A 24762-nucleotide genomic window follows, 5' to 3' on the forward strand; every position below is an offset into this window, starting at 1 on the left:
GTGGGGACAATGCCATTTTTGGGTCAGTGGGAGACTCCTAGGGGGGTTACCACCGATTCCCGGGCAAGGTTCCCCAGATTTCTTATCCCAGGTGAGGAGGGACTAACTGACTCCTTTTCTTTATTCAAACCCCTCAGTTGGTCACAACAAGATTGATTTTAAAGGGGTCCATTCCCTTGTCGATATGTTTGCCCAGTCCTATTGCATTTATATTTTAAAAGGAGCCAATTTAACCAGGCTTTCTTAAGTTAAGAGTTTATTTGCTACTAAATACAACAAAAATGATACAGCATATGCATATACATTCACACAGGTTAGAAATGAGATTCGAGACCAAAAGTAAGTAAAACTATACAAATCAGCCTTTGAAGAGTAGATGGTGCAACGTTGCAGCTATTTGTGATTCCAATAGCATTGACTTCAGCAGGTGAATAGTCAGTTTCGAGATTCCAGTGTTCTGCAGTTTGTCTGAGGAAGTTGACCTGTTTCCTTTTCAGCTGTGGCTTTCCTGACTTGGCTTTCTTCAGCAATCAGGGGGAGAGAACTACCGACAAAACTTTCAAGGGTCTGCTTTCTTTCATCCTGAATCATATGCTGACATGCCCAAATTAGTCAACACTGAACAAGTTTTATCCCAGTCTTTGTACATTACTTGAAGTCAAAAATCCACAAACCAGTCTGGGATATTGCTCACAGGATATCATTCCTGCTGGGATGACAATCAGCTCCCATTATCTCCACAGGGGATAGAAGTTAATTTATATCTGGATTATGTGCGTTTTATGTTTCCTAACCTGGAGACAGGGTGTGATTCCATTCTCTTTCTCTCTTAGTGGAACCCACCAGCAATTCAGCCAATGACTGAGTTGATATCCTCAGCCATCTTTGGCTTGCATGTCCATTTTTAAAACCACAGGTTTTATTTAAAAGTTCATATTGTCTCAACATAATTTGGAGTATTTTCCATCTTCAGGGGTTGAGGGTAGTGGAATCCTGCGGGTAGTAAAATCAACAGTTAGGGGAGACCCCTGGGTTGTCTGGGTGTGGAGGGGAGGGGGGGATTCCCAGGGGTAAAGTAGAGTCACCTCAGTCCTAGCTGACCATAGGCTGCTTTCTCCTTTGATGGTGATTTAACCTGAGGATCACCACACCTCAGGTGAAGAGCAAGGTTAGAATGCAGGGCCTTCATGAATATCCTCAGCCCATATGGGAACTGAATCCACTTTGCTGCTCTTGCTTCGCTTCACGAACCATCTGTCTAACCAACTGAGCTAAATTAGCTCCACACGGGTAGGGTAGTCAGGGGATGGGGTCATGGCTATTCTGTCTGGGTGTGTAAATAGTTACCCGGATGTTGGAAGTGGATTTAATTAATTTAACTTTTTTTGTGTAACTATTGATGAAACCCTGTAGGAACCATCCAATGTTTGCAATTTAAATCACATTCCTGGATCGTCCCCAGTGCAGGGCAATTGCCCAGGGGAAGGTTGCACTCCTGGGCAACTGCTATACAAAGCCTTGGGGGGAGGGGCATGCCCATGAAGGGTGGGGGGGGGGGGGTGTTAAGGGGGATATGAAGGGACATTATGAAGGTTGTGGGGTGAAGGGAGGGATGTGAAAGGGGGGTCCTAAAGGTGGGGTTGCCCGCAATGACCCCAATGAGGGGTGTGCTCACTTGGGGGTGAGGGGTTATGCCCATGTCTGCGGGAGGGGGGGGGGGGTCATATTGTCCGTGGGTGGTGGGGTGGGGACGCTCAAGCTCACTTAGAGATCAGGGCATCCTTTCAAAATGGTCAAGGAACCTCTCTCCCCCCAGGCCCACTCCACCTCCTCAATTCCACTGTTTGGACAGCAAACAATATCGGCAGAAATAGCAGCAACCTAACATTATCCAGTCTCATCCATTCCCTTGAGGGAAGTGGGGTTTGATTGGTAATTCACCCTTGGAAATTCATGATGGTACAACAAGGAGAGGACATAAAACTCCTACCGTGTGGGATTTGATCTGACTAGCTAATTCCTTAAGGCAGGGGAATAACCTTTAGCTGATTCACGCAACAATTCTGGAATGAATACATCATTGCAGCAAACACATTTTAACAGTGAGCACTTTCAGTGCTAATAAATTGAAATTAGTCACTGACTGGCCTTCCTTGAACTGATCTAGATATACAAGGCAGTTCTTTATTTCTCACGTGTCAAGATCCAATTAAATGTATTGCGTACAATAGAGGTCAGACCATCAACAGTCTTAGTCTCCATTACGCTCGTAGGTGCTTAATGCTACTTTAATCGGCTCTTGTTAACGTAATATATAGTCAGGCAACTTTGTTTAACGCAGATGGGATTATATGTTTCAAAGTGTGGAGGACAAATTACGAACACTTAGAGGTGGGAAAGAATATTTCCGCATTTAGTAGCTGCATGAATCAGCTTTAGTCTGTGCATTTTTAAAAAAAATTTGAGTACCCAATTCATTTTTTCCAATTAAGGAGCAATTTAGCGTGGCCAATCCACCTACTCTGTGCATCTTTGGGTTGTGGGGGTAAAACCCAGACAAACACGGGGAGAATGTGCAAACTCCACACAGACGGTGGCCCAGAGCTGGGATCGAACCTGGGACCTCGGCACCGTGAAGCAACAGGGTTAACCCACTGCGCTCACTGTGCTGCCCATAGTCTGTGCTTTATGATGGAGAATAAAACATCACTCCCTGGTTGAGCAAAAATGATTTGCAACGTTTTTTTTTACTTGCAATACCGATGACACGTGCGCAGGTCACCATTGATGTAACACTGAACTAAAAATAACAGAAGATTCCAGTTATAAAACCCAGTCTATGCTCTGACCTGTAGCTTGTTTGGGCTTGAAAAACCCTCTTTTGCTTTCTGAAATCCTGTTCAACGAGAGCAACTCCCTCTGGCGACTGTACCTCATCCGTCCTTGGAGAGCTGCGTCTGCAAGTAAAGTGTGCAGATAACACTGAAGGCTGAGGACTACGCCACAGGCCATGAGGGAGAAGCTCGAACAATTTGTCAGTAATTTGAAGTCAGGGCTCTGCGGACGTTTTTTGACTCGACACTCCTTCCAAACGCTAAGGAAGGATGCAGCAGAAAATGAAGCTCTGGCTTTTTAACTGAATGGAACATCATGGGTTTGACGATGCACCATTCCCAAAATGTTTTTCGAGCATGCCAAAGCCAAAGTAGAAAATGCTCTCATCTGTCTTCGTACTTTCTCATTCCTTAGCTTTTCACTGATTTCTCCAATTCCAGTGACTCTTGGTAGATTTTTCTCACTGCTGACAGTCACCATGTAGCTATATGTGACTTCCTTGTCTAAAACCCCCTCTGCCTCTCATGATTCAGGATCATTCTTAAAACCTGTGGCTTTGATCACCAAGTTCATGCGTGCACCGCAGGCACATAGCTATTGAAAAGCTCCTCTTTCATTCACTTAAATAAGATTTTTAAAGATGCAGTGGTTTTATTAAATAAAGCAGGACATCCCAGTGACATTTGTTTGGCTGAATAATAGTTTCAACACTTGGAATATCTGCTAAGAATATTAATTCCTTCCTACTCTCCTTTTTTCGGCGTAATTTCCAGTTTTCCTCACACCTCTGTGAAGCACCTTGGGAAATCTTTCTATGTTTACGACATTATAGAAACGTAGGTTTGCATTGTTGTGGGCAACCGACTGGGATAGTTTTTTTTTTACTGAATTCGGTTTCCCTTTAATGGTCAGAAAGCTGGGGGAGCATGTTTGCAATTTCCTGACAAATGCCTTTGATGAGCAAAGTTCAAGCAATTGCACAGCAATTTTCACAGATTCAAGGCTCCCAGAACTGCCTCCCAGTCAATTATGTCCCACTAAAGTCACTGTTCTAATGTGGAGAAATGCAACAGCCAATTCGTGGAAAGTTTCCACCAACCGCCTTGAGATAATTTTTTCAAAACATGTTAGTTCAGGAATAAATACTGGCCCTGACAACTCCAACTCTTCTTTGAATCATGCTTAATATGCCTATGTGAGAGCCCACTTTATAATTGCACTCGGTTTAAGAGAGAAATGCTGGTTCCGCCTTCATTTGCTTGGTTTTCAAACCCTTTTTGAGGTTCGCACACAACAAGAACTTGAGCCTTGAGTACCTATGCCCAATCAGAAAATACCAGACCCAGTAATATTTGTTTGTCTGAATACTAGTTTCAATAGTTGGAACAACTACTAAGGATATTAATTCCATGAGATTAAGGAAATTGTTCTATATAAAATCAGGATAGGCATTTATTAATAACTTAACATTGTGTTTTATAGTCAAGATCTGATTACATAGAGTGGGGCTGAAAACCTATGGTGGATGTAGAAATATAGAGTGCGCGATCTAATCAAAAAAAAAATCAGAGTCCGTTCTGGGCGGGATTAGCGGGATCGTTCGCGGAGCTACAGGCGCCAGGAACAACCCCGATATTTAATCACATTCCCAGCGGGGAATGTTCCGCCGAGGCCATACTTAGTGTCATTTCCTGCACTGTCGAGCTCCGAAGAGCAGAGCTCTTCAGTGAAGGAAGGGATTGGGACGCCACTTTTAAATGGGGCCCTGATCTCATGACACCGCTCCCCCCCCCCCCCCCGCACCCCCACAACATGACCCCCAGATCACCCCTCCCCAATGTTACAGGATCATCGAGCCTGCAGGCACCCCACCATATACCGGAAGAACACACCTGGGCCCAATCCCTAACCCAGGCAAAATGCCACCTTGGCACTGCCAGCCTGGCACCCTGGCAGTGCCTCCTGGGCAGGATCACTATTTTGCAAACCTGCATATTAGAGTTAGACAGCTAGTGCGCTCCAGTGATCTACCCGAGGCATTGGGATCAGAGGCCCCCAGTCACTTGTCCTGGGCAGGATGGCACCCTGACACTGCTGGTGTCCCCCAGATGGCACTGCCAGAGTGCCAGGATGGCAGTGCCAAGGTGCTTGGGTGGTACCAGAAGTGCTAGGATACCAGCCTGGCCAGAGGATGACCACCGGGGGCCTCCAATCTCCTCAGAACCTCCCCACCCCAAGTACCCATACGCCTGGTCCCTGTTTGTGGGGACCAGTACTAATCGGCACTCGCCCGAGGTCTCCGGGGTGAAGGGGTTAGATCTGCTGCTCACGGCGCCGAGGTCCCAGGTTCGATCCCGGCCCTGGGTCACTGTCGGTGTGGAGTTTGCACATTCTTCCCGTGTCTGCGTGGGTTGCGTCCCCACAACCCAAAGATGTGCAGGGTAGGTTGTGCAGGGTAGGTGGATTGGCCACGCTAAATTGCCCCTTAATTGGAAAAAATGAATTGGGTACTCTAAAAAATTTGTTAACTTTTTTTTAAATATTAGAAGAGTCAAAGGGACTCAAATTGTTGAATCTACTTTATCTCCCACAGATGCTGCCAGACAAACCCTCGGAGTTTTCCCAGCATCCTGTTTTCTTTAGGATTCCAGCATGCTGTGTTTTGTTTGTTACAGTATATCTGGGCCCATGAAAGGCTAAATGAGGGTGATGGGTTTTATACGCAAGTCTAATATATTACTTTAGAATAATTCCACATAAATTAAACTGATGGCCTTCACACGTACATGGAAAAAAATTAACATGCTGCTGTGGGGAAATAGAAAGCAAATTATTTTGGAACCTAGAAGACTAGAAGGCTAAGAGGAAAGGTTGAGTATGGAGTAAGAGCTGTTGAGTCAAACATTGTCTCATTTCCTCTGTGGCTTTTCTCAGAGTCCTTCCTTTTTGCTGCCATTCATACTGGCTGTTTTGCTCTGAGCATTTTCCCGCGTTGAAAAAACCCCTACATAACTGCCTGAGTTTCGCGTCGAGTCATTGAGGTTGACACCACTTCTGTGGTCACTGTCTGCCTCCTATCTCAGCAGGCCATCTGTGTGGCCTTGCCATCAAGCTATACAATCTCTGGTGTAAAAACTCTGGCAGGCGGCAGGACTTCTGCGAACTCAATTGTGATGCTTCATCGCTGTCCTCTGCTGCCCATAAGGAGATACTACAGGATGTTTTGCATATATGCTAGGGGGGTATCTCGGCTTCCTGCTGCTAAGATCAGGGGCGAAATTCTCCGGAAACGGCGCTATGTCCGCCGACTGGCGCCCAAAACGGCGCAAATCAGACGGGCATCGCGCCGCCCCAAAGGTGTGGAATGTCCGCATCTTTGGGGGCCGAGCCCCAACATTGAGGGGCTAGGCCGGCGCCGGACGAATTTCCGCCCCACCAGCTGGCGGAAAAGGCCTTTGGTGCCCCGCCAGCTGGCGCGGAAATGACATCTCCGGGCGGCACATGACAGCATTCCCGCGCATGCGCAGTGGAGGGAGTCTCTTCCGCCTCCGCCATGGTGGAGACCGTGGCAGAGGGGGAAGGGAAAGAGTGCCCCCACGGCACAGGCCCGCCCGCGGATCGGTGGGTCCCGATCGTGGGCCAGGCCACCGTGGGGGCACCCTCCGGGGCCAGATCGCCCCGCGCCCCCAGCAGGACCCCGGAGCCCGCCCGCACCGCCTTGTCCCGCCGGTAAGGTAGGTGGTTCAATTTACGCCGGCGGGACAGGCATTTTAGCGGCAGGACTTCGGCCCATCCGGGCCGGAGAATCGAGCAGGGGGGGGGGGGGGCCGCCAACCGGCGCGGCACGATTCCCGCCCCCGCCAAATCTCTGGTGCCGGAGACTTCGGCAACCGGCGGGGGCGGGATTCACGCCAGCCCCCGGCGATTTTCCGACACGGCGGGGGGTCGGAGAATTTCGCCCCAGAATCCCAATCGGGTGGAGAATCCTGTGGCGGGGCAAAACCAGGGGCTGGATTCTCCGTTTTGGGGACTATGTCCCCACGCCGTCGTAAAAACTGTGGCCTTTCACGCCAGATAAACTGGGGTCAAAAGGCCACATATTCACAGCCCTGCAGGGGGCTAGCAGTGACCCATCGTGAATCTCGCAGCTTTAGCTGCAGATACGTGCCCCCGCACTTCTAGGTCAGAGGCCGTGCTTGCGCATGGCGGCTGCCTCCAGCGGCCGAGCCGTGTTCCATGGTGGGCTCAGACCGCGAAGCTGGACCTCCTAAATAGTGCCCCCGATTGGCCACACGCCCGACTTGGACTGCCCATTCGAAAATACCCCGGTGCAATATGGGCCCCTCCCCCCGCCGTCCGATCAGCCCACCCTTGACCATGAGTATCCCGAACGGTCGGGACCATATTAGAAATACACCATTGGGACTTCGGCCGGTCGGGCGGAGAATGGCGGGGCAGGCCTCCAGTAATGGTCGCAGGTGGGTGATACGCAGCGTGCGTACTTCCCGGGTATGCCGCTTTTTGGGGCCCGGAGAATCGAGGAACCGGCGTCGAACCCAATTCCATGCGCGAAACTGGATTCTCCACCCCCGCTCCGGGTGCAATTTCAGCATCGGGTGCGGAGAATCCAGCCCCAGGATTCACGTCGGGTGGCAAACTGGTTGCGATTCTCCCGCACCTGCCCCACCACCATAGAGGGTTTCCGAGAGTGGATTGGTGCAAATGTTGAGGAACATGGACCTGGCGGTTTGCAGTCTGAGGAATGGCAAAGTGTTAAGGACCCTTCCAACAATTGCTGCCATGGTGCCATGGGGTCCTTCCTGGGAAGTGAGGGTCAGGGGGGCTTTTGCTGGGCTGGAGGGTCGAAGTTTTAGGTTTAAAAGTTGAAGATGGGGAGCGCAGCCAAAGGAGCCCCATCCTAGGGCTGACCCCCAACCTGAACCCCTCCAGCTCAGGAAAGGACCCCCTTGGTACCCTGGTGGCTATTGTTTGAGGTTGCTGACCACCTTTCCGCCCCTCGGACTGCAAACGGATGCTCCGCTTCCATGTCTGATTTTTTAAACGTGTTAAAGGGATATGGGCAACAGTTGGGAGGTGGATTTGAGATCAGGAAGAGATCAGCCATGATCTGATTGAATGACGGAGCAGGCTCGAAGGGCTGAATTACCTACTCCTGCTCCTAATTCCTATGCTCCTATCTTCCGATCTCAGGCGGGGCTTATCGAGAGATGGTCCCACCCCTCGGAGTTGTAGTGAGGGCCCCAGCATGCCAGGGAATGGCACGGAAAACCCATAAATCTCCAAGCGCCATGGTATGGCGCATCGGGTTTGCTCCTAATACCAGCGGTAATCACTCCGGCTTCTGTGCTGGCAGGAGCATTTCATTTTGAACAGAGGAATCACGGCCGCTGGCTTCTTTATTGTGGTTTGCTACAACCGAGTGGCTTGCTTGCCCATTTCTAGGTCAGTTGAGTCAACTACACAGCTGTATGTCTGGAGTCACATGTAGGTCAGACCAGGTAAGGATGGCAAATTTCCATCACTAAAGGACATTAATGAACTAGATGCGTTTTTACTTTTTTTTTTAAATTTAGAGAACCCAAATCATTTTTTCCAATTAAGGGGCAATTAAGCGTGGCCAATCTACCTACCCTGCATATCTTTGGGTTGTGGGGGCAAAACCCACGCAAACACAGGGAGAATGTGCAAACTCCACACGGACAGTGACCCAGAGCCGGGATCGAACCCGGGACCTCGGCGCCGTGAGGCAGCAGGGCTAACCCACTGCGCCACCGTGCTGCCCGAGATGGGCTTTTCCAATTGACAATGGTTTCATGGTCATCATTAGACTTTTAATTCCAAATTATTATTGAATTTCAATTCCACCACCTGCCTCGTTCAGGTTCGAACCCTTGTCCCCATCACCTCTGCCACAGAACTCTCTCCCTACCAGCACTGTGGGTGTACCTACACCATACGGACCGCAGCAGTTCCAGAAGGCAGCTCGCCACCAGCTTCTCAAGGACAATTAGGGATGGGCGATAAATGCTGGCCTCGCCAGCGCCACCCACATGCCACAAATTAATTTAAACGATGCAGACTTTGTCAGGCAACTGAAAATCATTTTCATCCCACAAATTCAACATGGCAACATGAGCCACTCACAGGTTTCCATTTTCTCACATGGCGTGAGAAAACCATCCTTTCAAAGTTGACTACAATCGATAGCTTACAAGAGGAAGAATCTGCCGATTATGCTCCAGATAATAATGAGCAGAATGGAATTGAAGTCAGGGGGCTATTTGGGGGTTAAGAGTGTAGTCAGGGTGGGGGTAGTCAGGGGGTCGTCGGCAGAGCAGTGTGAATGATTGGAGGCTCAGTTTTACCAGGAGTTAGACTACCATTTTCTGTCTAACATTTCCAGGGTAACTATCCAGGTTAAGTATATCACAATTGTCCGAAGTCTCCGGCTCCAACTCAAGAGTTAAAGATTTTTGCGGAGGGTCCTGGGGAGCAGGGGAATTGCCCATCTGATGTTCAAAGTTCCCGGGCAATCCCCATGGAGGTCAGTGAATCAGGACATTTGCAGAGTCCCGATGTGCATCTTGGGTCTTATGTCCGGTCTCCAATGATGCAGAGATGGGAAGACCTAGGCCAGTGTTCAACGTGTCAGCACCCAAGGAGGGGTCATGGTGTTCTCAGGTGAGGGGTAGGTAGGAAGCTGAGCAGGCAATATTTGAACAGAAGTTGAAAATACCAACAAAACTCAGATTAATTTAATGGGTCATTGTAAGGCAGCTAAAGGCATTGAACAGTAAAGTGATTGCATGCAAAAACTCAAAGTAAATGTTGAAACCAGAAAAAAATCATTATCAATAGGGAACTCAAATACATTACGCAGAGTACAAGTTAACACTGGTGCATCCTAGGAGGGGGTCAGGTATTTTGTGGCATTTTGCAAGAAAATTGGAGGAGGTGCTGTCGGCAGGGGCTGGAGAGTGGGGTCGTTTTCGCGATCCACAGTAGGATCATCGAGGAGGACAAGGAGTCGACGGAAGAGATTACGGTCAAGTGGGAGGAAGAGTTGGGGATGGTGTTGGAGGAAGGATAATGGTGTGAAGTGCTGCGTAGGGTCAATGCCTCAACCTCATGCACGAGGCTGGGGTTGATTCAATTGACAGTGGTGTCCAGAGCACACTTAACAAAGGTGAGAATGAGCTGGCTGTTGGAGGGGGTGGATGATAGCTGCGAGTGGTGCGGGAGGGGCCCAGCCAACCATGTCAATATGTTCTGGTCCTGCCCAAAGTTAGAGAAATTTTAGGGGTTGTTTTTCAGCACCATGTCTGAGGTTCTGCATGTGGATTTGGAGCCGGGTCCCCTAGGGGCCATATTCGGGGTGTTAGACCTGCCGGACTGCAAACGGGTGAGGGGACAGGTGTTTTAGTCCCCGCCTCGTTGATCACTCGCAGGTGGATTCTATTGGGGTGGACGTCAGCTTCTCCCCGCTGTGCTTCAGCATGGCAGGAGGATATAATGGAGTTCCTGTATTTGGAGAAGGTGAAATTTGCTCTGAGAGCGGCAGATGATGGGTTCCACCAGAGAGGAGTTCGTTTGTCTTGCATTTTGGGGATTTGGTTGCTGTGAAGGAGTTGGAGGGGGGGGGGGGGGGGAACGGGACATTGGGGTGGGTTTGTGTGTCGTAAAAATGTTGAAAATGTGAATAAGAATATTTTAAAAAATAAAATATTGGTACATCCTCAAGGCGAGATTGAAGTCAGGTGCTGTTAGTGGAAATGTGGCACCTACCTGAGTGCTAGGCAGTCTAGCCGAGACATGTGAACATTGTGACCCCTTCACCAATCTCTGAATCTCAATTTCTGGCTTTGCTGGTGAGATGGGAAGAAAGCTCAATTTACAGATGATACAAGGGTTGACACTGACCAACTATATATAAAATGCCATTTTTATTAATGACCTTTTCTCAAATATGTATTTGAATAAAATAAATTGTTCATGTGCACAGAGGTTTATGGTGTGAATTCTCCGCCGGCGGGATTCTCCGTTCTGCTGGCAGCCCACCCCCCCGCTCGCAGGTTTCCACAATGGGAAATCCCATTGGCCAGCGGCCAAGGAACACATGACTGGGGTGGCAGAGAATTCACCCCTGTGCTTCAAGGTACGACATTGATGTTTCAATAAAAATAGCTGAAAAGAGCCTTATGTGTAAGAGGTTGAGAACCATCCTAACAAAAGGACAGTGTTGTACAAAGTTTCTATGTTATAATTGCGTAACTGCCAATGGCTGATATGTGTATAAAGTAGATCCTTTGGACAGAACTTAACACATACGTTTACTTCAAAGATGGTGACATAATTCCATTTTGATGTTTTCTCGAGTGAATGACAATCACTATGATAACATCGTAGGCTAATCTAAGCTCTTATCCTGTCTCTCTGAAACCTTCTATTATTGGATAATGTGTGACCTATATAAACACTATCGCACATGCAGAAAGCAAAAAGGCTGAAATTAGTTATGTACAATCTAATGTCACAAGACCTTTGATCTAATATTGACACAGTAATTTAGTATCTTTTTATACTGCAGAATTCTCCAAGATCTACCTGAAAACTATACAGCAGTTAGTTCTGCTTAAACACTTCGGTTTATGCAATTATACTGTTTTACACTACCATAACGATGGGTGGGTGGTCCTTCCAGCCGTGGCGGGGGTAAAATAAAACTATATACAGCTTTTGTAACATAATGTTTTGATCATAAAAGGTTAAATGGGTTTAAGCTAAAAGCAAAGTACTGCGGATGCTGAAATCTGAAACAAAAACAGAAAATGCTAGACAATCTCAGCAGGTCTGACAGCATCTGTGGAGAGAGAGAAGGGAGCTAACGTTTCGAGTCTAGATGACGCTTTGTCAAAGATGCTGTCAGGCCTGCTGAGATTGCCCAGTATTTTCTGTTAAATGGGTTTAATAGCAGATAACTGATCCCTCGCAATCTGATGTGGAATGGACCTATATTCTTGCCATTTTTGACATGGGTTGCTCAGTTCAGACGGGCAACAAGTGATTTTCCTGGCAGTCATGCATCTACCTGCTTCCTAACCGCCTAGTATGGCGAAGATGAAAAGAGATATTACTGCGGTGAGTGTCTATCCAATCACACCAGCACAACGTCTGAAATTTGGGCTAAAAGGCGTGAAGATCAATATAACAGTTGTAACCCTATATAGGAAAAAAAAACCATGCTAAACATAGGTCGGAACCAACTCAATTTTGATTTTGATACTATCATCTTAATACTTGCTTCTGAAGAGCGAGCTAAAACTAAGCCTAAATTTAAATCCAAAAATTGAATTAACCCCAACATTCATCCCTCTGGGTATGCAAGATTTTTGAGTATGTTAAAAACTCAGGTAATCACTAGGCTCTTTCATTGTACAATCTTTTTGTTGTTCAAGGTTGAATAAAACAGATGTTAATTTCTAAATCATGGAACCAAACAATCATATGGCCCAAAAGGAAGTCATTTGGTTCATTATGCCTTTGCTACAAATACTTTAGGTGGCACAGTGGTTAGTACTGCTACCTCACAGTGCCAGGGACCCAGGTTTGATTCCAACCTTGGGTGACTGCGTGGAGTTTCTACATTCTCCCCGTGTCTGCGTGGGTTTCCTCCGGGAGCTCCGCTGTCCTCCCACAGTCCAAAGATGAGCAGGATAGGTGGATTGACCCCGCTAAATTGCCCCTTAGTGTCCAACGGTTAGGCGGGGTTAGGGGGTCGGGCAGGGGTGTGGGCCTAGGCAGGGTGCTCTTTCAGAGGGTCGGTGCAGACTCGACGGGCCCAATGGCCTCCTTCTGCACTGTAGGGGTTCTTTGATTACATTCTATGATTAAACAGGTAAAATTACATGGCTTACTGATCTGGTGTTTTTCTTCAGCACATTTTCATCATTATATTCCTTCTTCCCCAAAGCTTCATTCCTTGTGATCTTTGCCTGCTTTCTTTGTAGATCAATGGACCATTTATGCTTTAGTCAAAACATAAAGAAACTGGTTTAAAGAGGTCCAACCACCACACACATATTGCAAATAAAATTGGGGGTTAAGTGGCCTAATTTGTTTTCACGGCACTTGTAATCTCCATAACTAAGCATAATTGATTTTAATGAAACAAGTACAAATGTTGCAAATTAAACTAATCTCAGGGTCATACTTTGTCTTGCTTCTGAATATGTAGCTATGGAGATACAGGAGGAAATAAATGCTGGTCAGATCTAAATCATTCTCTTCAAATGCTTTCGGGACTATTTCATATTTGAAAACTTAACATACGACCATACTATTCTGAAATATTAATCAAATTTCTTTAAATAATTCAGGGTGGTCTGGCAGCTTTTGTTGAGGCAGGGCTTTGGATTGCAGTTTGGTGATTTCACATTGCAGCCTTGATTGACACTGGAGTTCCACTGCACTGGATTTTCAACCACACTTCTTTGATAAGACATAAAGTAGCAGATTGAGGAGTCTCTTGAGGAAGGAGAGATTTATCAAAGACTATATCGTCTGCTCCAACTGAACTCACACTGTCTGGCAATATCAATGAGGCATTGATCACGAAAGGAGTTTCTTGGATCAAATTGTATTGCAACTGAAGATACCTTAAAGTGGAAACTTGCTGGCAGTTGGGTCCGTGTTTAGGAAACATTGAATCTGTGGGCTGAAAAAAGTTATTTTTAAAAAATATATTTTAAAGAAACACATGACAGAGCAACCGTAACAAACTATTTCAAATGTATCTATAAGGGGAGTATCTCTTTAAAAAGTCAAAATAAGAATCAGAACATATAAGAATAAGAGAATTCCTACAGTGCAGAAGGAGACCATTCAACCCATCGAGTCTGCACTGATCCTTTGAAAGGGCACTCTCCCCATGTCCACTCTCTCGTCCGCCTTGCTCTATCCCTGTAACCTAATCTGCACATCCCTGGACACTAAGGGGCAATTGATCATGGTCAATCCATCTAATCTGCACATCTTTGGACTGTGGGAGGAAACCAGAGCATCAGGAAGGAACCTACGCAGACACGGGGAGAATGTGCAGACTCCACACAGTGACCCAAGGCCGGAATTGAAGCCGGGTCCCTGGCACTGTGAGCCAGCAGTGCTAACCACTGTTCCACCGTGCTGCCCTATAAATTATAATTCCCACAAAATAAATGAAAACAGTTATTTACGTTCAATATTTTGGCTAAATTTATAAATCCTTGATCTTTCCTGTGAAGCACCTTTACTGTTGAGAAGTGGTGGAAAATTTTACAAAATGTGAATTCCTGCACATGCAGCACGGTAGCACAAGTGGATGGGCAGCACGGTAGCACAAGTGGATAGCACTGTGGCTTCACAGCGCCAGGGTCCCAGGTTCAATTCCCCGCTGGGTCACTGTCTATGCGGAGTCTGCACGTTCTCCTCGTGGCTGCGTGGGTTTCCTCTGGGTACTCCGGTTTCCTCCCCCAGTCCAAAGACATGCAGGTTAGGTGGATTGGCCATGCTAAATTGCCCTTAGTGTCCAAAAAGGTTAGGGGGACAGGGTGGAAGTGGGGGCTTAATGTGGGTCGGTGCAGACTCAATGGGCCGAATGGCCTCCTTCTGCACTGTAAGTTCTCTGTTCTATGTGGGTCTGGAATTAAAACTGAAATGCTGCAAAATGGAGGATAGCATTGCGTGAAGTTAATTAAGTCAGTGTTCAGGTCACAGTGACGAGGAAATAAAATCAGATACTGTTCCTGAGAATTGTTTCGAGTTTCGCTCGAAGCCTGTAGAAAGCCAAAGATGGGGAAGGGAGAGCAGAAGTGGGAAAGCAGGTTAAGGGAGCTCAATATCATACTTGTAGTCAGAATAGAGGAACTCAATATCATACTTGTAGTCAGAATAGAGGTGCTTGACATACTGGGTCTTAATCTGTTCTTGGTGCACAGGTAAATCGCATCAATATATTTTGTTCATTAACTTAAAATTGGCAGCAACTTTCCACACCTGTCCCAATATCGCAGAGCAAATTTCAGTGTGGAGGTCTGAAGCAGGTGTTAAGTTCCTGCTTTACCTGTACAAAAAACCCAGCACCTATTTTATGTGCGACTTGGTTTCAGGTGGGATGCTTTCTTGAGAAGTGAACACTTCTCCCTCAAACTGGACTCTGCTTTGCTTGTTTTACATCGGAAAACCCAGGAAAGGTGGCTCTGCGATAGGTGATACTTAATGGAAGCAATCTCACCAAGGGAATATTGGGATTTGGGAGCACAGATTCGCAGCACAAAACCGACCACAGGTTTTAAGACAATATTCCTTTCTTCCAGTTCCTCAATCAACTTAGTGACGGAAAATAACATTATAAAGAAGTGAAATTCCATAGGAATACGTATAAAGTCAATACCGGATTAAGTAGCTCTGTTGCTTTTCCTTCTCTGTGGAGATCTTGTAATGATATATTGTAAACGCTGCAGTGCATGTGCAAATTGTTCTGTTCATACCTAAATGTACTTTTCCAAAGATAAACCAGCGTTTTCAATTGCAAGCATTTCCTTCGGTGCGACAGTTAACCCAGACTGGGAGGGGAGAGTTTGCCGGAAAACTTTATTCATACTTCCAGTATTCCAACTGAAGAAGCGAGACAAGTTCTACTCTACAGGAAGTGGATCAGCCAGTATGGAATTCTTACTGCATGGAACACTGCGTACCAGGACCAAAACAATGACTGCAAAAATAAAAAGCTTTTCAGCTCACAGAAAAATAACAAATAAGAATGGTCCCTTTTTTAGCACTTACTTTCCTCTCGCCTCCCTATATTCTTTGCTTGGAGCCTGTTTGGCACTATATGTCCTGTTTCAGCTTTGAGGAAAGGTGGGTCAACATGGGGTTACTGGTGTCTTTGCGTTCGCTGTTCCTGGGACTCCAGGAGGTGTCCTGTGGAAGGTGCAGCTCTAATCGTGCAAGTCAGTGTCAGGATTTCCTCTTTGTGAGGTGAGCTGCCTCCTTTATGACTTCCTCTTTACTCAGCAGCCATAATGAAGAAACAATGGTCAGCAGATTCAAGTGGCAGATAATGCTGGAATTCAAATCCATACAGGCTAATCGGGAGAGTGGCTGCAGTGCTTTTATTTGGGTTTACAATGTGAAATTAAAATATTATGGGATTAACGTTTTCATTTGTTTTGGGTAGGTCTAAATACTGGCAGAATTCTCCCACGTCCATGGGTTCAAAGGTAGGTGGGCAGTGGAGAATTCAGTGGGAGGTCCAATAATCAGGGGAGGGATTCTCCCGCCCGCCAGTCGCATTTTCCTGAGCGGCGTGCCCCCACCGGCAGTGGGATTCTCCGTTCCCATAGCCAGCCAATGGGATGTGCCATTGTGGCCACCCCACACCATCGGGAAACCCGCGGGCGTGGGTGCGGTGCCGGTGGACCGCAGCGTCCCACCAATCGAGAATTCCGCCGATGGAGAATTCCGCTGCAGTTTACACCAGTGTGAATTTCCCACAGGGGGCTGGATTCTCCGATTTCCAGGCTACGTCCGTAGGATCCGTGGCGTTTTATGTGGGAAAACTCGGCGCGGCCCCCGCACCGATCCTCCAACCAGTGAGGGGCTAGCAACTGGCCATTCCCGATAAAAACACCTGGAGAATTGCCGGGTCTGTGGCCACACTTGCACACGATGGCGATCTGCAGAGTTCGTGCCGTACAGCGTGGCGCTGGCCGTGCGCAGACCTGACCTGCCAGATAGCGCCCGCTGGACACCTCCTCGCCACCCCAGGCCATCCCCTACCCGTCCACCCAGAACTCGCCACCCCGCCACCCCGGCCAGCAGCACGGTTCCCGCCCAAATGTGGCACTAAAAGTTAGCCTAGATGCAAAATTAATGAGGTTGGAGCCGGAAGCGGTGGTGTGTTTTCTCTCAGCATCTGCAGTGGGAAACACTGCCCGTTCCTCATCCCCACCACGGGGCTTAGATCCAGATAGGAGAATTCTGCCCAATGTACTGCACATAGTTTTTTAGAACATTAGTTTTGTGGAAGATAAATAACAGTGCATGAGCTGAAGAGGAAAACTCGATATTCAGGAAATGCTTACAAATATCAGAATTCCTGGTTCATAAGAAAACTGTGAAAATTTTCATCTGTATTAATTATTTCCTAAGAAACCGAGTTCTGAGCTTCGTGAGCTCAATCTAGCCCCATGTCACTGAAAAGAAACCTCTGGAGATAGCATTTTGTGACTGTATTGTAAAATCAAGACGAGCCGGAGCAGAAAGCGTAGAATCAGGTCAGTGGGAAGACCATTTAAAACAGATAATAATATTTTTTAAATGTCTTTCGAAGAATCTTCCATCCGGGGTGCTGGGCAAATAGAGAATGGGGGTGAATGCCGATTTAGAAGAGTTTGCGTTCTAGAGAGATGAGCTTGATGGGCTCAACCTTGCTTGTTCATTAGGTACCAACTAATTCATTAAAAAAATTGTAAATAAAATTGAGCTGACAGCTAACATTACCTACCCTTTCTGTAGGACTAAAATCAACAGCAATTAAAAGCAGTGAACATTTTGCTTCTTATTACATACCTTTATTGGCAACACAGTAACAAATCAACCCAATAGTCAAAATTAGCAGAACAGTTGCTGCTATACTGACTGCAATTGTCACAGGTTGGAGACTGGAATCTGGAAAAGTAGAACGATAATGATTATTATGTTCCTGTTGCATAAAAGGTAATGTCTGCCTTATGCCACTGAAATTAATAAACTCGCACATTGTTGTTTGTCTCAATGGCCTTGAAGCTACTCCTTGGAATATTAACATGTGTACCCTTAATACATTTATGTGCAATTACTTTGCCTGTCACTTTAGGCAAATTAATACTCCGTTAAGGAACATTGAAGCAAGGGGCAGATTTTGCTATTGCCACCAAGAATTGCCCATGCAGAGTGAAAGAAGAAAAATCAGCCAGGAAATATTATATACTCGTCATGGTATGGGTTACCCTGCTGTTCCCACCATTGCCCAAGGCCCCAACACTGGCCAGTCAGGATTTTAAAATGCAATTTGGGGTCCTGTCTCATAAAAAGGTACCTCGATCTGTACCCAAACTCCTGTAATCTGTGAGGCTATGGACCAGGTGCTGGTCAGTGGGATTGGAATAGGTGGCTAATTTTTTTTTATATTTTAATTTATTTCGGCCCGCACAAAAAAGGATGGGCTGAATGGCCTCTTTCTGTGCAGTAGCTTTTCTATGGGTCCATGGTTCTATACATAGTGCCCTGCTTAAGCTGGGCACTCAGTTTACACTAATGTGGATTAGAATGGACAGACCCGCCTATGGTGCTTTGAAAATGAGATATGTACTGGGAACCATCTATACATTGGGTTTCCATATCTGCCTGGCAAATAGTTGATATTGAGAAAATAGGAACGTGTTTGATTGTACAGCACCATCATCCCCTGCCTTTGCTACTAAAAAGAAACAGATGTAAATCTTTCCAGCGGAAGAAACACCGATGACATGGTTGATGATAACACTCCAAATGCACGTTACCTTGACTTGGTATTTCAATCCAGTTGCTAATCTGCTTGTTAACTGAACAGTAATATCTTCCAGCATCTGTTGCAGCGACAGATATTTGATTCCCATTTGTATTTTGGGTTGAATTCTTTCCTGGATGCACAAAGTGCCAGGTGTAGGGTCCTTTGTGTTCATAGGATACGCTGCAATTAAGTGTGAACGGGTGGCCTGGTATTGGGGGATCTGGATCGGAGGTCATCTGGACAGCCAAATCTATAAAGGAATTTGTCATGATATTCAAACACACACATCATGATAGACACACCAACAGACAAATCAGAACACACAACACCACAACCAATGACAGAAAGATATAAAAGCACAGACACGACCCCCGGTGGTCAGTATTAGCTGCAGAGGAGAACCAGGACACATCTATTGCCAAACACACTCAGGGAGACAGCACATGCAGAGTATCCAGAACGAACTGTATTATAAGAGTTATAATAAAATAGAGTTGTACCACATACAACTGTGTTGGCTCATCTGTGCACCAGAGCACCCAACACCACAGAATTCAGAACAGAAATCTCTGATTGTTGCATGACCAGTGGAACTGGATTCAAGGCCTTAAAAGAAAACCTGCATATTAAGCAAATTATACCTGGCATTACTGGGGCTTCATAACAAAGACAATAATTTTGCTACCATGGTGTCATGTATCTTTGTATCCATGAATGCAACTGTAGAATTCTTAAGGTTTCTCCAGTGCAGGGAAGATCTCCACACCGAAATACTGTTTCCTGGTTCAAGTAAAGTAGCTAGAGTCTCTGGTGACCATAGGCTTCTTTCCCCTTTGAGGGGAGAGCTGACTGGTGGTGATTTAACCCGAGGATCACACCAGGTTGAGAAGATGGGGCCTTCATGAATAACCTCCATTGTTGAGTATAATTAAGGCTCAGATTGAGGGATTTTAAGGTTGAGATAGAGATTTTTGGTCTCTCAGTGAATCAAGGGATTTGGGGAGTGGGCAGGAAAGTAGCTTTGAGGCAAAAGATTAGCCATAATCGTACTGAATGTTGGAGTAAGCACAAGGGGATGTATGGTCTACTTCTATTTCTTATGTTCCATTTCACATCCTTTCACAATGGTGGTCTAGGATTGGAGACTTGTCCTGTTAGAAAATCAGGGTGAGAATGTTCATAGAATCCCTACAGTGCGGAAGGAAGCCATTCGGCCCATTGATCTGCACTGACCGTCTGAAAGAGCACCCTACCCATGCCACTCCCCCACCCTATCCCCGTAATGCCACCTAACCTAAGGGACACCAAGGGGGAATTTAGTATGGCCAATCCACCTAACCTGCACATCTTTGGACTGTGGGAGGAAACTGGAGCACCCGGAGGAAACCCATGCAAAACACGGGGAGAACATTCAAACTCCACACATACAGTCACCCAAGGCTGGAGTTGAACCAGGATCCCTGGCGCTGTGAGACAGCAGTGCTAAACACTGTGCTGCCCTAAAGATAGTATTAGTAGCAGCATTCACTCCTAAGAGCAGCAGATAGGATTTGGTTGGAGCAGCACTGGAGGGAGGAAGGTTAATGGCTGAAACTAAAGTGCTTTGGAGGGAAAGAGAAGTTGTCGGCAGCTCTTTATAAAATAAGAGAGCAGTCAGAAGCAAACTTTTGTGTCTGTTGCTACTTACTCCCCTCCCCCATGTCACCATATCCAGATTAGCAAATATATTCAGTAAAACATATATTCCAGCAGGGTCCCCTTTGATAAAAACTGGACAATTAAATGAGTAATGGCAGAAAAATGAATTATATTATAACATTGAGTTTGTCCATACCTATAGCCAGCGCATTGCTGTATTTTGGTTGAAATCCATTCACAGCCTTGCATTTGAAGTTATCCAGTTTGTCACTGTATTTTACTGGTACAAGCAACTGTCCTTCTCTCCGACTCTGTGCAGTATAACTGTTTACAAATGTTCCATTTCTATACAATGTATATATTATTGGTAAGGTTCCTTCACGAGATACACAGGAAAAACTGGTGAACATTTGCTCCTTATCCATATGGGTTATTGTTGCAGAAATCTCGGGATGGGACGCCGGAACTTAAGTGACAAAATGAAGAACATAAATAAAACTTTAAAGTGACAGTTTTAACTTCTTTTCAAAAATCAAATACAGCTCACACAAATCCAGAACAGTTCCCCGATCCTAGTGCAGCGAATAGTTCAAGTGGCGTCAGAAACAATGGGCGTCATTCTCCGACCCCCCGCCGGGTCGGAGAATGGCCGTTGGCCGCCGTGAATCCCACCCCCGCCTCCGGTACCGGAGATTGGGCGGGGGCGGGAATCGGGCCGCGCCGGTTGGCGGGACCCCCCGCTCAATTCTCCGGCCCGGATGGGCCGAAGTCCCGCCCAGAAATTGCCTGTTCTGCCGGCGTAAATCAAAGCTGGTATTTACCGGCGGGACCAGGCGGCATGGGCGGGCTCCGGGGTCCTGGGGGGGGGCGCGGGGCGATCTGACCCCGGGGGGTGCCCCCACGGTGGCCTGGCCCGCGATCGGGGCCGACCGATCCGCGGGCGGGCCTGTGCCGTGGGGGCACTCTTTCCCTTCCGCCTCCGCCACGGCCTCCACCATGGCGGAGGCGGAAGAGACTCTCCCCACTGCGCATGCGCGGGAAACTGTCGGCGGCCGCTGACGCTCCCGCGCATGCGCCGCATTTCCGCGCCAGCTGGCGGGGCAACAAACGCCATTTCCGCCAGCTGGCGGGGCGGAAATCCCTCCGGTGTCGGCCTAGCCCCTCAATGTTGGGGCTCGGCCCCCAAAGATGTGGAGCATTCCGCACCTTTGGCCCGGCGCGATGCCCGTCTGATTGGCGCCGTTTTTGGCGCCAGTCGGCGGACATCGCGCCGTTGGGGGAGGATTTCGCCCAATATGGCCGACATTTTTGTAACCGGGACAATTCTGAGCAGGCTCTGCCTCTATTATATTTGAATTCATTGTAAACAGTAAGACTGGCTATAGGATCATCTTCCTATGCAGCCACAAGGTTTTTGTATCATTATTATACCTGGGTCAGTGAATGGAAAATTCAGCACACTATTTGTAGAAAGGCAGATAATTAACTAAGGAGAACAGACCTAATGACAGATCATTGACCTGACACGCTAACTCAGTTTCTCTCTCCACAGATGCCGCCAGGCCTGCACTTGCTGCTTTTAATAATAACAATAATAATCTTTATTAGTGTCACAAGTAGGCTTACCTTAACGCTGCAATGGGGTTACTGTGAAAATCCCCTAGTCGCCACACTCCAGCACCTGTTCCGGTCCACAGAGGGCGAATTCAGAATGTACAATTCATCTATCAGCACATCTTTCGGGACTTGTGGGAGGAAACCGGAGCACCCGGAGGAAACCCACGCAGACACAGGGAGAACGTGCAGACTCCGCACAGACAGTGACCCAAGCCGGGAATCGAACCCAGGTCCCTGGAGCTGTGAAGCAACAGTGCTAACCACTGTACTACCGTGCCACCCTATCAGATATCAGGGACTGGATTCTCCGCACCCTGAAAGCGAAATCCGGCGCCGGGACGGAGAATCCAGTTCCACGCATGGAATCGGGACCAGAGCCGGTTCTTCGATTCTCCGGCCCCCGAAAAGCGGTGTACTCAGAAAGTACACAGCGCCACATATCCCCTACCTGCGGCCATTGCCAGAGGCCTGCCCCGCTATTCTCGCCCTCGACCGGCCGAAGTCCCAACAGCGTGGGCCACTCATGGTCCTGCCGTTTGGGATACTCACGTGGCGGCATGAGGACAATTTGTATTTTGTTCTTCAACGGAAGCTATTGTTTGCATCATCACAAAATAAATAACTAATAGAATATAGAAAGCACTTACCTTTCACAGTGACTTGTGTAGGATTGCTGGTAATCCTGAATGTTTTCATATTGAATTGATTGCTGACTTTACATTCGTAACTACCAGTGTTATTGAGATTTACATGATCAATAACCAAACTGGATTGGTTTATTTTGACTGACGGAGATGGCAATAGTTGCTGCTTATCAAAGTACCATTGGAAAGTCACATTAGAACCTTGTTTTACAAAGCAGCTCAGAGACAGTTTGCTCTGTACTTTCAGGACTGGTGGATAAGGTGTTGAATTTGTCGTAACACCCAATACTGGTGCTAAAAATAAATACAAAGAATGAATCGTTAGTTTAAAGTTCTTACATTTCTCAGTCCTTATTCAAAACTAGTCATTTGTAAAGAGGCCGGGAGGATGTCAGAGGTAGGTTCTTTACTCAGAGAGTAGTCAGGGTGTGGAATGCCCTGCCTGCAACAGTAGTGGACTCGCCAACACTAAGGGCATTCAAATGGTCATTGGATAGACATATGGATGATAAGGGAATAGTGTAGATGGGCTTTAGAGTGGTTTCACAGGTCGGCGCAACATCGAGGGCCGAAGGGCGTGTACTGCGCTGTAATGTTCTATGTTCTATGTTCTATGCTCCCTGCCACTGAGGAACTACACCAATTGCAGCATGTAATTGTAAGGCAGCTTTAACATAGTGAAATGTCTTGGGCGACTTCCCAAAGTGTGAACAAAAAATACTGAGTGAAACAAGGAAGATTAGGTGGGGCAATGGTGCTCAATTATCACAGGATGTCAATTGGGTGGACTTCAAGGAGACTCCAAAGAGGAAAGATAGAGGGATAGGGGTTTAGGAAGAAAATTCTGGGGATGCAGCCTAGACAGATGTCGGTGAAGGAATGAGGGGATATAAAAGAGACCAGAATTGGATCACCAGTGACTTAAAGGACCGTCGTGAGACAGGTTAGTTTTACCCTACTGAGGATTAAAGGAGCCGTGTTCTAGGGCTCGAAGAGACGACAATGAGAGGGAGGGGTTTAAACCCAAGAATGGGTATGTTAAACTTGAAGCAGAGCCAGGGAGATAAAACAGTGCAAGAAAGGAGACTGAGAAGGAAGCTGGGAGGATAAAGAAGTGCGAGAAAGAGCAAAACTGAGAGATGAGCTAGGAGGATAAACGAGCGCGAGAAAGAACGAGACGGAGAGCAGAACCGGGAGGATAAAGGAGCACGAAAAAGTGCGAGACTGGAGCAGAGTTAGGAGGATAAAAGGGCGCAAGAAAGAGCAAGACTGACAATGGAGCTGGGAGGATAAAGGAGTGCAACAAAGAGCGATACAGAGACCGTGGCTTGGAGGATAAATCATCGTGAGAAAGAGAGAGACTGAAAGCAGAGCCAGGTGAATAAATGAGCACAAGAAAGAGCAATACTGAGAGGGAGCTAGGAGGATAAAAGAGCACGAGAAAGGGTGAGACTGAGAGTGGAGCCGGGAAGGTAAAGGAGCATGAGTAGGGGAGAGACTGGGTGCGGAGCTGGGAGGATAAAAGAGCGTGAGAAAGAGTGAGACTGAAAGAGGAGTTAGGAGGATAAAAGAGCACAAGAGCAAGACTGAGCCAGGAGGATTAAAGAGTATGAGACTGAGAGTGTAGCTGCGGATAAAGGAGCACAAAAAAGAGCAATGCTGAGACCGTGGCTTGGAGGATAACACATCATGAGAAAGAGCGAGACTGAAAGCAGAGCGGGGCGGATAAATGAGCACAAGAAAGAGTGAGACTGAGAGGGAGCCGGGAGGATAAAGGAGCGCGAGAAAGAGCGAGACTGGGAGCGGAGCCGGCAGGATAAAAGAGCACAAGTGCAAAACTGAGAGAGGAAGGCGGGAGGATGAAAAAGCACGAGAAAGAGCAGAATGAGAGCGGAGCCTGGGGGATAAAGGAGTGCAAGAAAGAGCAGACAGAGAGCGATGCTGGGAGGATAAAGGAGCAGAAGAAAGAGAGAGACTGAGAGCGGAGCTGGTGGATAAAAGAGCGCGAGAAGGAGCAAGACTGAGAGTGGAGCTGGGCAGAAAATGGAGCACACGAAAGAGCAAGATTGAGAGCAGAGCTTGCAGGATAAAAGAGGGCGAGAAAAAGCAAGATTGAGAGCGGAGACGGGAAGATAAAGAAGCGCGAGAAAGAGTGCTGGACCGGGAGCAGAGCTGGGCGGATAAAAGTGTGTAAGAAAGAGTGAGACTTTGGAGCGGAACCAGGGAGATAAAAGAATGCAAGAAGAAGCAAGACTGAACGGAGCCAGGAAGATTTAAAAAGCGCGAGAAACAACGAGACTGAGAGCAGAGCCAGGAAGGTAAATGGTGAGACCGAGCAGAATCAGGAGGGAAAAAATGAGCACAAAGAAGAGCGAGGATGAGAGTGAAGAGCTAGCTTGAAGTTTGGAGCTCCTGAGGTGACGTCAGGATTTTAGAATG

The 24762-nt window shown here is 47.1% G+C and overlaps 1 protein-coding gene across 2 annotated transcripts in view; it reads right to left on the reverse strand.

Moving 5' to 3' along the window:
* Window positions 1-239: 239 nt before the first annotated feature.
* LOC140395572 (Fc receptor-like protein 5) overlaps window positions 240-24762 on the reverse strand; it is a 43542-nt gene continuing 19019 nt past the window's right edge. Inside the window, exons 4-10 of one of the 2 annotated variants that reach the window (XR_011936236.1) lie at window positions 22327-22617; window positions 20259-20528; window positions 18435-18674; window positions 17464-17562; window positions 13512-13570; window positions 12771-12881; window positions 240-2957 (exon numbers count right to left, since the gene is read on the reverse strand). Coding sequence is in view for 1 of the 2 variants with exons in the window: in XM_072483523.1 (XP_072339624.1) it covers window positions 13548-13570; window positions 17464-17562; window positions 18435-18674; window positions 20259-20528; window positions 22327-22617 (923 nt within the window). In the remaining variant the exon portion in view is untranslated. Of the gene's footprint in view, window positions 2958-10780; window positions 13571-17463; window positions 17563-18434; window positions 18675-20258; window positions 20529-22326; window positions 22618-24762 lie in introns of those variants that run through there. The other variant, XM_072483523.1, reaches the window with a different exon arrangement.

This window comes from Scyliorhinus torazame, chromosome 18 (assembly GCF_047496885.1).
Source record: "Scyliorhinus torazame isolate Kashiwa2021f chromosome 18, sScyTor2.1, whole genome shotgun sequence".
Taxonomy (NCBI): Eukaryota; Metazoa; Chordata; class Chondrichthyes; order Carcharhiniformes; family Scyliorhinidae; genus Scyliorhinus; species Scyliorhinus torazame.